Genomic DNA, 14,404 nt, shown 5'->3' with positions numbered 1-14,404 from the left:
CTAGGATTGCTTTTTATATAGCGCTCTGCACAACGTGAACAGACATCCGTTCCTGTGTCAGTTAGCATAGGGTAATTCACACTACTCTAACAAGTACACCTGAGACCTCTTGGCCTGGGACCTGAGAGGTTTATCTCAGCTGGGGTTGAGCAGGTCAGGGGACCTTCCTCCATCGAATGGCAGCACCTCTGGAAGCAGGATCGTGCACCTGGCTCCTAGGGAGGTCGGGATGGAGAAGGGACTGACTTTGAGTTGCCTCGTTCTTGGAATGATGCAGACACCTTTCATTGGCTGAGTAGTCAAATGACTAAACCCAAATTCTTATATAACAGAAAAATAATGTGGGGGTGAGCTGATAATGGTCCCTCAACATTTCCTTTTCTTTTGATATGAGCATTGACTCATATGCTTGCTTTCCAAATATTCGAGCTTCTACTACCTTATTTTCCTTTCTCCTTTGCCAGCATTTTCTTCCTTGTCCCCCTTTTTCTCCTTTCAGGTTTTTGTCATGTTTTAAACATATATGAAATGCTATTTCTACTTTGAAATTTCTTGTCATTCTGCTCCTACTTCTTCTCTCTGTAGCCTTCTCTCATACTTCATGTTATCTGTCTGCATTTTGTGGAACCTTTACTTTAAGATAAATCCAACAAGGAAATCATTACGAAAATCGAGAATTTTGAAAACTTAGTTTTCATTCAATCTATATTTTCTAAAGTTTTGTGATGACTTTCTGTTACTCAGACATCTACTGTATCCTGGAAGAATCCTACAACATACTACTTAATTTTTCCTTCATGGCCTCTATAACCTTATCTCTCCCCATGAAAATTCTGAAGCACACAGAGGCAGGTTTCGGTACCTACCAATGCAGATTTGTGTTTTGCATTCCAAAATATAGATCCTTCTAAATAGGGAACTAGAATGTTTACCAGAATTTCTGTGCATGACGTGCGCTTCTAACATCTGATAGAATATATCCTGCCTTGTCAAGTGTGTTCTCTAAAAGGTTCGATTTATGTTTGCAATTAGTATATCATTTATTTGTTCTGTGAAAAATGACATCAATAAAATGAAGGAGCAATAAGATAAATTGGAGCAGCTTTCTGAAAAAGAGCAGCAAGCAGCAGCTAACTTCTAGATTACAGAATGAAAAACAAATATCTGTTCATACTATTTGGGGTAAAAATTAAATTATTTAGACCCACCGAGGACGACTGTTCGGCTGGGCCTCAGTAAAAGCTTCCTGAGAGTCATCTGCTAACGGTTTGCTCATAATGATTGTTTTTTTCATTTTATGCAGCTTCCTCCAGCTTTGCACCACAATTTGAAAAGGCGGGTCATAGAGAGATTCAAGAAATCCCTCTTCAGTCAACAGAGTAACCCTTGCAATTTGAAATCTGAAATTAAAAAGGTATGGTATTCAACATATGGGTATTTGTTGGCAAACAAATCAAAACCAAAAACCCCAAAATGTCATAAGAGAAGTTTTAGCTCTTTGTACTTTAAGTTCTACCCTCTATTGAAACATATCGTTGTTTCAGTCCATTCAAACTGCTCTAACAAAAATATTGTGAGTTGAGTGACTTGAAAGCAGCAAAAATGCATCGCTTGCCTCTGTGGAAGTTGCAAGTCCAAGACTGTGGTCCTGGCAGCTGAGGTCCACTGAGAACCTTCTGTGGGTTTGCACTGTAGATCCAGAGTCCTTTCACCTGGCGAAACAGCTTTCTTGGTCTTCCTGAGAAGGCGACTTTTCTAAGAGCACTAATGCAGGGGCTTCTCCCTTGAGACCTGTGGCCTCCGAATGGCCACATCTTTAATACCAGCATCTTGGGGTGTGCTTTCACTACATGTGTCGGGGGTACCCACACATGCAGACCATAGTGCCACATAAAATCCATGATTTGTCTTTGCCTCGAATCCTCTCACCTTGATTTCTGTGACTGTCATTCTCAGAAGAGTAACAGGAACTTTTTCCACTACTGTGACTTATTTTCCTAAGAATAAATTTACGATATGTCTTTAATTAAAATTATACATTTGTGGGCTGGAGAGATGCCACAGCACATAAGACAAATTGCCTTGTATGCCTCTAACTTGAGTTTGATCCCAGAACTGTATATGGTTCCAAAAGCACCACCATGAATGATCTCCAAGCACAGAGCCAGAGGAGAGCCTTGTGCAAAGTCAGGTGTAGCTCAAAAATCAACCAGAAAAAAATGGCAAAAAAGTATACATTTGGGAGAGCTGGGGAAATAGTACAATGTCTCTATTACATAGGAAGCTGCATATCATGTGGCTCCCATTACACACACACACACACACACACACACACACACACACACATAACCCCCACACACCACATCCATACCCATACCATAAACACACACAGACACACCACACCCCCAAACCCACCACACACACACTCACACCACACACACACAAACCCACCACACTCACCACCCACACATCCACCACATACCCGCACACACACCACACACACACACACACACCATATACACACACCACACACACTCACCACATCCACCATATCCACCACACCCACCACATACCCGCACACACACCACACACACACACCAAACACACACACACCATATACACACACCACACACACTCACCACATCCACCACATCCACCACACCCACCGCATACACACACACACACACACATACTACATACACACACAAGCGTGTACTTTTTTTAGGGAGTCCTATTATCTTTTCTTAGAAAAATTTTCAACAAGCCTCTAAATTGCATTTGCTACTCTGAATAAGCTATTTAATCACCGAGGACATGATTTGATCACCTATGAGAGCTGAATGCACTGTTTCTAAAGCTCTTTCCAATTTTCACTTTCTACAATCTCCTAGACTTCAGATGCTAGCAAATGCTTCTATTCATACAAAAAAGAAACTAAATCTTAAAAGAGGTTAACTCAGCCAGAGAAACATGTTTATCTCTGGTTAACACAAGTTGGTGGCAGAGGAAGGTTTCTTTTTCTTTTGAAAGAACCAATCTTAGGTATAAATGTACTCATTATTTGGGAAAATATGACAGGCTCTTTGATAAATGCAAGCAGGATTTTTGCTTTGTTGCCTGAAATCTGTGGTGACTGGCCAGCCCCTACACAAAGAGGAGATGGGAAAGTAAAGTCACAGCTGCCTGTAAACAAAACAGACCCCCTACCTCCTCTGAGATTATAGAGCAGAATTCTTTTCATGAGTAGCATTAGCACATAAAGCCAAGAAACAAAGCAAGAGGAGATCAAAACAGAAGTGGACGCATTTTGGGCTATTTATTTTATATTTACATGCTGTATAATGAATGAATAAATTGAGTTTTTAAAGACAGAAACCCAAATTGCTCATGAAAAGATTCCATGTGGCTAACTCTTCACATTCTCATTAAAGTGCTTTATAGAACAAAGCACTTTGTGCAGAAATTCATGATTTGTGTTCCCTGAAATCCGAGCTTGGTGAGATGAAAGTGCAGGCAGCAGAGTGTCTGATGCCCCCAGCTGACCGCAGCTGTTTCCCTCCTCAAGGATTTTATACCCGTGCATTTTTCTTGTACAGCAAGTAATGTAGTAAAGAGCATGCCTTGCATGCAAGAAACCTGGCTTCCATTTCCTGTGATGCACCACCCCTCTCCCCTCAAGAAAAAGAAAAGTAAATCACTTCCTTATCACTTAGGTTTTCAGGTTTATCCTGTTTCTCTCCAGATAAAAAAGAGGTTTTCTTTTAGTATCCAACCCCACCTCAGCCCCTACCTCACTCTTTGACTTCGTTCCTTTGTGCAGTGGCAACACTTCACCCGGGACCCCTGGCTTGTGCTCTTTGTATGGATTGATGGGGTGAGCGAGGCCCCCACAGGGGCCACAGGTTCCCTCATCCTGCCTGCCCTCTGGACCGGGGAGGTCAGCCTTTCCTCCTGGGTGCTGAATGAGGCTGGCGATCATGTTTCTCATTCTTAACGACTAAGCTTAGATGTCAGCACCTCCATCAAACCCTCCTATCTTGCATTTCCTTGTCCAAAATTAATCTCCCTTTCTCTCTGCTTCAGTCACTTCTCTCACTTCTCTTTCACTGTTGGGTTTGAAATGCCTTTAGTCCACTGACATTTCTGCTTCCCCAGAAGCAGAAATCTCTTTTGCCTTTGTCGTTTGCAAGATCTTGCACCGTGCCTGGCAAAGGCAAGGGGCTCAATGAGTCATTGTCAGAGGTTAAAAGAATTGTTGGAATATATATATGCAAGTGTATATCCCAAATTGATGCCTTTCTTTATATATACTATTCGCGTTGATTTCTATGTGAAGCTAGAAGGATGCCCCCTGACCCCCATCTAATTCTGTAAGAGAAGAGTTTGTGTCCTCTCTCTTTCCACTTTTCTGGAATCCTCTTTTGTGAGTTACACATTTTAGTTCAAAGTTGGCGTTTGCACCCCTGAGGAGAGTGGCCGATTAGCCTGGAACTGACGGAGTCCCCCACACCAGGACTGTGGAAAGACTAAGTGGGAGTCCCCCACACCAGGACTGTGGAAAGACTTAGTGCTGATATCATATATCATGGTTTTGACTTCCACCTTCCCTCTGAAATTTCATCTGAAGTCCAGGGGTTCCATGTCTCTCATTTGAAGGACTCATGATGGGATGATGGTGCCTATTTATTAGGGCCTCATGCCCACACGTGGATGATTTGTTGTCACCTATTTTAAGCTCTCAGTGCTGCTTGAATTAATGCCAACAGCTTCTTTGCTGATCTCCTTGTCCTTTGACCCATCTTATAGCTAACACTTAAAACACTTCTGAAAACAGTATAAAGCTTTTTAATAACTGAACCCTTATAGTTCCCACTTCTTGTCCCACCGTCTAAACTCTGCAATTCAACTTTCTAGACCTCCAGTATTTGTGGGAACGCCCTCATGTTCTGCATGCATTTATCCTGCTGTATCCCAGTATCCTGCATTATCATGTCAGCTGTTAAGTCCATTGTACCCTGGGTGGTTCTCTCCAGACAGCAAATAGGGGGCAGTTGACAGACAGATAGACTGATAGACAGACAGACACCCTCCAGAACACACCCTCCAGAGGGTTTTCAAACCTGCTTATTACTGACTTCGTTTAGGTAGCTAAGCCTCTGCTCTCACCTGACATCACTCTTGTTTTTTTAAATTTTGTCGTTGTGAAATCATAGTTATTCATCCTTGGGTTTCAGTGTTTCCACACCTGTCCTTTCCCCAGTGTCCACTTCCCTCCAGCAATCCCTTCTCGCCCCGGCCCTGCCCTTTTGTCTCTCACCCACCAGTCTGCTTCTGTGAGAGGCACTTTTTAAAAATCCTGAGTTTTTGTACTGTGGTTGAATGTACTATTGCTGATGGGGGTTCGTACTAAACACTTAGCACCTCTCAGCACCACCTCCTCCTCCTAGTTGAATGATTCCTTCCACCATAGATGTGGCCCCCCAGTCCTGTCCTCTATTCCTCTCAAGTGGCACATTTCCTACTGAGTACCAGTTCTCATGCTCTTGGTATCCATTGTCTTTGGATGTTTGTTATTCTACCATGATGCTTCTATTTATTACTCATATAGAATGGTCATTCTGTTTCTGTCCTTCTACTTCTGACTGACTTCACTCAACGTGATAGTCCCCAGATCCATGCATGTAGCAGAAAATGAGATTATTTAATCCTTTACTATAGTCAAATGGTATTCCACTGTTTATATATACCGTAGTTTCTTTTTTTGTGGTATAGAATATATTTTAATTTTATTTTTAAATTATTTTATTTTATTTTATTTTCTAATTACATACCTCTCAGAGAGCCTGGCAAACTACTGAGAGTATCCCGCCCGCATGGGCAGAGCCTGGCAAGCTACCCCTGGCATATTTGATATGCCAAAACCAGTAAGATAGGTCTCATTCCCTTGACCCTGAAAGAGACTCCAGTCGTTAGAAAAGATGAGTAAGGAGAAGCTGCTAAAATCTCAGGGCTGAGAGGAATAGAGATGTTAACTGGTGCCTGCTCGAGTAAATTGATGAACAATGGGATGACAGTGATACAGTGATACAGTGATTTTTTTCTAATGTATCACCATCAGGTACAGTTACAGATTTACAGACTTTCATGCTTACATATCAGTCATACAATGATCGAGTTCTCATTTCTCCACCAGTGCTCATTCTCCACCACCAATGATCCCAGTATCCCTCCCACCACCACTTATCATCCCTGTGCCCCCCCCCCCCCCACCGCCTCTGTGGCAGGCACATTCCCTTTTGCTCTCTTTCTTCTTTTGGGTGTTGTGTACCATAGTTTCTTTATCCAGATTTTTTTTTTGAAAGGAGTGTCAAGTACTTTTAATTTTATTTTTATTAGCGACAGCATAGCGGTAGGGTGTTTGCCTTTCATGCGGCCAACCCGTGTTCGATTCCTCCGTCCCCCTCAGAGAGCCTGGCAAGCAACCGAGAGTATCTCGCCCATACGGCAGAGCCTGGCAAGCTACCTGTGGCATACTGGATATGAGTAACGGGATGACAGTGACAGTGACAGTGACTGATTTGTTTTTTAATTTTATTGAATCACCATGAGATAGTTACAAGCTTTCATGTTTGGGTTACAATCACACAATGATCAAACACCCATCCCTCCACCAGTGCACATTCCCCACCAACAATATCCCCAGTATACCCCCCCTTTCCCACTCTCCCCCTGCCTCCATGGCAGACAATATTCCCCATACTCTCTCTCTACTTTTGGGTATTATGCCTTGCAACACATACACTGAAAGGTCATCATGTTTGGTCCATTATCTATTTTTGGCACACATTTATTCAGAATTTGGCTATTGGAAATAGGGCTACAGTGAACATAAGAGCACAAATGTGTTTTCTAAATAGATATTTTGGGTCGTTAGCAGAGGTCAAGAAGTGGAGTTAACTACTGAGTCCTATAGAAGCTCAATTTTTAATTTTTTGAGGAGTACCCATATTGTCTTCTTAAAAAGCTGGACTAGTTGACATACCCTCCAGCAGTAAACAAGGGTCCCTTTCTCCCCACAGCCACATCAACACTAGTTGTTTTTGTCTGTGTTGTGTGCCAGTCTTACTGGTATGAAATATCTCATTTTTGTTTTGATTTGCATTTCCATGATGATAAGTGATGCTGAGCAACTTTTTTTTCATAGACCTTTGACCAACCAAATGTCTTCTTTGAGGAAATTTTTGTTCATTTCTTTCCCCTTCATTTTTGATTGTTTCGCCTTCATTTTTGGTTCCTTCCTTGTAAAGGGCTTTATATATCTTGGATATTAACCTGTTGTCATATGCGTAGTGGTGTAAAAATTTTCTCCCAGTCTGTAGGATGTCTTCTTATCTGGTCATTCTTTCTTTGGAGGTGAAGCAGCTTCTTAGTTTGACCCCACTCTCGCCATCTGCTGTCTCTACACTTGGTACAAGCCCCTGCTTCTAGTCTGCCCGCTGACATTGCTGCTTCCTGTGTTAGTCTTTTTGCATGCTTTCCCACTCTGCTTGTAATGTTATTCCTACTCATCTTTTGCTCATTCTTTACTCTGTCATGTCACTTACTCAAGAGATTCTGCCCTGTTTAAATCTACCTGTCTGCAGTGTATTTCACAGGATTGCAATTTTACAAATATCTCAGTGGACAATGCATGAACAAATTTCTCTCAAATTAATTAGTAAACTCCAAGGAATTTGGACTTACCATTTTTCCCATTGCTTGTCTCTGTGCTTAACAATTCATAGTTCATTAAAAATTACTAGATGAAGGACTAGCTCTTGTCCTCCTTTCCTTAGCCTTATGCCTTTGTGACAGAAACTCAATAATCCTTTCATAATTTGGCCATTAATATGCCCACAAGTTCTGCTCACTTATAATGTCAACTTTGCTTCCTTCTGTTTCCTCTGATCATTCGAATTAGTCCTCTAAGGCTGACTCCATCATTTCTTCTATTAAAAGGTTTCTGGAAACCATGCCAGTCTTTATGAAGTCCCCTTCATTTTGTAGGTTTAGAACTCATCATCTCCTTTCTCACTTCTATCTTCATTGCACTTCCCTGTTATTTTCCCTTCACCTAGTAAAGTTGTGTATTTCACAGATATGAGGGCATTTCTCTGCCTTTCATGGTCCCTAACATGGCCCTTATATGCTGGATAGATACTCTGTATAGGTATTGATTTATTTTTTTTTTATCTCTATTTGACAAAGTTAGATCATAATGCATCCTATCATCACAGAGTAAGAGGCAAAAAAAGTGTTTACTGAAAGAATCCTTATGCCAATAAGCTAAACTGCAAAATGAAAGTCTGGCAAACTTTAAGGTTTGCGTCCATGAAAAGAATTTGTCATCTTAAAATGGCTATTTGGGCCTCTTCAGATTGCAGTTCACATACTTCAGTGTGCAGCTGTAAACATTTTATCTATGAAATCTTTTAAGATTCCAAGGTGTATTCTTAATAAGTTAATTGACTTAAATGAGCCTTCTATAATTAGGATGAACATTTCAGGCAGTAAATTGCATCTATGCTAAACTATATGAAAATCCCATCTCAAATAATTTAGAAGGTAATAACAGGAAATCATTTTCAGTATTACAAGACATATTAAGAAGCTTCGTGGGAGCAACCTAAAAGCTTGGATATAAAAAAAAAAATGCAGAATGCTAAATGTTACTTCCATGATATCCAAATAGCACTAATAAGAAATCTGTTAAGCATGTGACTATCATATTCTCTTGCATAAAGGTATGTTACAATCTAACAATTGTCATTTTGGAGATGGGTTGTTAATTTTATCAGTGCTAAGAAGATAAGGAAAAAGAATTTTCAATAATAAAAATGTATGCAACCATACTTTCGTCTAGAGCATAATATTTTTGGAAAAACAGAAATTGAAAAACATGTAAGTTATTTGCATTTACAGCATTTAAAGCATATGGAATAATGATTAATTAATAGTATAAAGTGTTTTTAAGATATAAAATGCATAATGCATTCAGGTACATATACAACTCCTTGGACTTCTGCATGTACACATACACATATTCACTTAATTCCACAAACACATACACTTTCCTGGTCAAAATCCACCACTTGCAATCATCTTTCTGTAACTGTTGGTTAGCTCTATCAGATTATAAATAAATATAAGTGCAGTAATATGCTTTGTATTCATTTGTTTCTGGCCTGTTTTGCTTAACATTTATTCATGTTATTATGTGTGTCCTTAGATTTTTATTTTTCTGGATTGGCAAATCTCCACTAAAGGAGCTCACCACTATCCTTTTATTCTTGGATGTTTGGCACTTTTTAGTTCTGTTTTCTTCTGAATAAAGGTGCCACAAAAATTCTTTACCTACCTGTTAAAGACAGAGTATTTATTTCTATTGTGTGTATAGGGTTGGATTTCTGGGGAATAGGGTAGGCATATATTTAATTTTAATTTATAAGGCTGAAAAGATCTCTCAAGTAATTTCACAATGACATTTGGGAGGGGTTGGGGTTTTGCCATACTCTGTGATACCAGGATACTACTCCGAGCTCTATACTCAGGGATTATACTCAGTGGTACTTAGGAGACCATGTGGTGCTAGGAATTTTTTTGCTTTTTTTTGGGGGGGTCACACTCAGCAATGCACAGGGGTCACTCCTGGCTCTGCACTCAGGAATTACCCCTGGCAGTGCTCAGGGTACCATATGGGATGCTGGGAATCGAACCCAGGTCGGCCGCATGCAAGGCAAACGCCCTACCCACTGTGCTATCCCTCCAGCCCCATGGTGCTAGGAATTTAATCAGGGTTAACAGCATGCAAAAAGCATGTCATCAACCTTGTATTATTCAACTCTGAATTACAAATTTTAATTCATGAAGACAGTATGTGAATCCAAGGTAACTACTATTGCATAGTTTAAATCAAGCTGTTTGCTTCTTGTTTATTTTAAATGAATTGATATTTTAAAAGTATATGAACACCCATTGATATTAAATAAGTCCTAGAAGTACTTGCTATAGCAGTTAGGCAAGAAAAAGTTATCAAGGACATCCAGATGAGAAAGGAAGAAGCCAAGCTATCACTATTTGGAGATGACATAGTATTATACCAAGAATAACCTCAAGACTCTACCAAAAAGCTCCTAGAAACAGTAGGTTTGCATAGTAAAGTGGCAGGTTACAAAAATCAATACCCAAAGCCCATGGCTTTCCTATATGGAAAAAATGAAAGAGAAGAAAAAGATATTAGAAAAACAATCCTGTTCACAATCATGCCTCAGAAAATCAAGTTCCTCAGAATCAACTAAAAAGGTGTAGGACCTATCCAAAGTAATCTACAAAACACTACTTCAGGAACTAAAAGAACCATGAGGAAATGGAAACGCATCCCTTACTCATGGATTGGACAAATTAGCAGTGTCAAAATGGTAATACACCCCAAAACATTGTACAGATTCAATGTGGTACCTACAAAGATACCCAGGATACTTTTCAAAGAAATAAACAAAACACTCCTGATATTCATATGGAACAATAAACCCCATGAATAGCAAAAGAAATCGTTGGGAAAAAGAAAATGGAAGACATCACCTTCCCCAACTTCAAACTATACTACAAAACAGTTAGTAATTAAAGCAGCTTAGTACTGGAATAGAGACAGAACCACAGACCAGTGGAATAGAGTTGAATGTACTGAGACAAACCTTCAAAAATACTATTACCTAATCTTTGACAAAGGAGCAAGAAATGTGAAGTGGAGCAAGGAAAGTCTCTTCAACAAGTGGTGCTGTGAAAACTAGACAGCTACATGCAAAAAAAAAAAAAAAAGAACTCAGACATCTTTCTAATTAATGCCCAACACAAAAGTCAGATGAAAATGGATTAAAAACTTTTAATCCAATATCAGATCTGAATCCATAAGGTACACAGAGGAGAGTGTAGGCAGAACCCTTCATGCCATTGATGCTAAAGGCATCTTTAAAAATGAAACACCACTGACCAAGTAAGTGAAAGCAAAGATAAACAAATGGGACTACATTAAGCTAAGAAGCTTTTGCATCTCCAAAAAATGGTAACCAAGGTAAAAAGATAGCCAATGAAATGGGAAAAATTATTTTCCCAATGTCCATTACATAAGGGGCTAATATACAAGATATATAAGGCACTGGTAGAACTTTATAAGAAAAAAACCCCTATAACCCCATCAAAAACTGGGAAGAATAAATGAACAGAATGTTACCCAAAGAAGAAATATGAATGGCCAAAAGGCACATGAAAAAATGTTCCACATTGCTAGTCATCAGGGAGACACAAATCAAAACGATACTGAGATATCACCTTACACCAGAGACTATAACGCACATGAAAAAGAATAAGACAAACAGTGCTTGCACAGGTGTGATGATAAAGGAACTCTCATTCATTTTTTGTGGGAATGTTGACTGGTCCAGCCTTTTGGGAAAACTATATGGGAATTCCTCAGGAACCTTGAAACTGAGTTCCCATATGACCCAGCAATGCCACGGGATGCAAAAACACACAGCAGATGACATCTGCACCTATATGTTCATTGCTGCACTGTTCACAATAGCCAGAATCTGGAAATGACCCGAGTACCCGAGAATAGATGACTGGTTAAAGAAACGATAGTATATCCACACAATGGAATACTATACAGCTGTTAGAAAAATAAAGTCATGAAATTCATTCATAAATGGGTGGACATGGAGAGTATCATGCTGAGTGAAATAAATCAGAGAGGGACAGACATAGGATGATTGCACTCATTTTTGGGGATATTATATATAGTATAATATATATGATATATAGGTACATATATACATATACATATACATGTATATATATATGTATATATATTATGTATATATTATGAAAGTAACATCCAAGGACAATAGAAACAAGGGCCAGGATGAACCGTTCATGACTAGAAGCCTGCCTCAAGGGTGGGGGGAGGGGCAGTTGGGGTAGAGAAGGGAACATTATGACAATGATGGTTGGAAGGGTCTGTCTGGATTGGAGATCTGTAGTGAAAGTGGGTGAAGGACCAAACATGATGGCCTCATATTATATGTATTGCAAATATAAGGACCAAAAGGAGAGAGAGGGTGGGAAGGAGGGAAGGAGAAAGGGTGAGAAAGAGAGGGAGAGGGAGAGAGAGAAAGAGAGAAAGACAGAGACAGAGACACAGCGACAGAGAGAGAGAGAGTGGAGAGAGAAGGGGGGAAGTGCCTCCCATAGAGCCAGGCTGGTGTGTGTGTGTGTGTGTGTGTGTGTGTGTGTGTGTGTGTGTTTGGTGTGTGTGTTGGTGTGTGTGTGTGTTGGTGTGGAGGGGGCTGGCTGGAGTGATATGGGGAATATTGGTGGTGGGAAATGTACACTGGTGGAGAGATGGGTGTTGGAACATTGTATGACTGAAGCCCAATCACGAAAATTTTGTAACTGTAGCTCATGGTGATTCGATAAAAAATAAATTAAAAAAAATTAAAAATGAATAGAAGTATATGGACACAGGTGTTAAAATGTGGCCAGCCCAAGTGCTGGTTGTAATTAAAAGTGCAATCAAACTTAAAAGTTTTAATAGCCTAAAATTCCATTGTAACTTTTAAGTATTTTTGTTTGTTTGTTTGTTTGTTTTAGCTTTTTCTGGTGTGTGTGCTGCGATCAAATGTAGGGCTTCACACATACAAGGCAAGCACTCTATTGCAAAGCTACATCCCTGGCAAAAATTTCAGTTTTATAGCAGGATGATAGGGCATTAAGAAATTGGAATTTTGGGACTGGAGTGATAGTACAATGGGTTGGGTGCTTACCTTGCACATAACCGACCCAGATTTGATCCCTGGCATCCCATATTGCCCGTTGAGCACCTCCAGGAGTAATTTCTGAGTACAGTATTAGGAACATAGAGTACATAGCCCTGGAAAATTGCTGGGTATTGCCCAAAAACAGAAGAAAAAAGAAAAAGAAATTGGAATTGGAAGTATAATAAATTTTGTCATTTGTTTGTAAACTGTTCTTTCAGATAGAGTATTGGGAATTCATGTTTGGCAATTAAAATTAATTAATAGTAATTTAGCAAAATATACTAAGTATCTTGCCTGCCTTGGTCAAGTAAGAAAGCACTCTAAAAGCAGCTCTCGGAGAAAGGATTTTGATTTGGTCTAAACATATTGTTCTGTTGAATAATCTGAGTTTATTCCTCCTACGCCTGACAAAAATAATGTTTGGATGTCCCAGACCCATGCCATTATTTCTTTAACCATTTTTATTTTGTTCTCATAAAGCTATAAGGGATAGGGCATTTTAAAAAATGTGATCAGGGAATTGTATAATGTTGCTTTTAAATTTGCCTCTCTCCAACTCTCTCCAATGTATAAGTTCTTTTGGAAGGAAAAAGATGTGTCTTTATCTGTTCACAAGAAATTGAAAACCAGAGAACATTTCCCGTACCTACCCCCACCCCACCTGTGGTACAGGCAGAGGGAAATGAAAATCCTCTTACTTAAAGTAAGTTGTGTTTTTATTTTTCCTGTTTCAGTTATCACAAGGATCTCCAGAACCGATTGAGCCCAGTTTTTTCACCACAGATTATCATTTGCTGCGTCATTCATCTTGTGGGAACAGCCTGTCCCCAAATGACCCCACAGGTAATGGTCATCAGCTCAGGAAATCCTGTTTTCACCAAAGAAATTGATTGCTTAGAGCAACAGTGCTCCTTAATGATTGTCTTCAATTTGAAAGAATAATAGAATTTCTGTTGATCTATGGCAATATTTGGAAGGCACTTGGGGTGGGAATAATCTCGAAATTCCCAAAGATTTATTTTATTCAGTTGTGGTCAACTCCTTGATTAATTCCCAATTAATACTCTAAGCAAAAAGTGGACTTGGTGTGGCTGAATTTCCTTTTATTTCTTCCTCTCTGATAGGGAGAGATTGAATGTCCAGAAGTATTCAGGGAGATTTAAAAAAATAAAACAGAAGTAAAGAATGGACATAGTTTAAATAGGGAAAATTTTAAAACTACCTGAAGAATCTATAGTAGAAACACTTTAGGTTTTTCTTTTATGCATGAACCTTACATAGATTGGCAGTCTAACATCACTGTATCACTGTATCACTGTCATCCTGTTGCTCATCAGTTTGCTTGAGCGGGCACCAGTAATGTCTCCATTGTGAGACTTGTTACTGTTTTTGGCATATCGAATATGCCATGGGTAGTTCGGCAGGCTCTGCTGTGCGGGCGAGATACTCTTGGTAGCTTGCCGGTCTCTCCAAGAGGGACAGAGGAATAGAACCCGGGTCGGCTTGCGTGCAAGGCAAACACCCCACCCACTGGGCTATCACTCCATGGG

General features: G+C 39.8%; 1 protein-coding gene across 1 annotated transcript in view; it reads left to right on the top strand.

Annotated features, from left to right (window-relative positions):
- Nucleotides 1-14,404, top strand: part of NEK10 (NIMA related kinase 10) — a 200,594-nt gene that overhangs the window by 174,791 nt on the left and 11,399 nt on the right. The window contains exons 28-29 of the mRNA XM_055135089.1: nt 1,304-1,414; nt 13,589-13,697. Of these exons, the coding sequence (XP_054991064.1) occupies nt 1,304-1,414; nt 13,589-13,697 (220 nt within the window). The remainder of the gene's footprint in view (nt 1-1,303; nt 1,415-13,588; nt 13,698-14,404) is intronic.

This window comes from Sorex araneus, chromosome 4 (assembly GCF_027595985.1).
Source record: "Sorex araneus isolate mSorAra2 chromosome 4, mSorAra2.pri, whole genome shotgun sequence".
In the NCBI taxonomy this organism is placed as follows: domain Eukaryota; kingdom Metazoa; phylum Chordata; class Mammalia; order Eulipotyphla; family Soricidae; genus Sorex; species Sorex araneus.
Note: the sequence above shows the minus strand (reverse complement) of the source record. Positions and strands in the feature narration are given on the sequence as shown.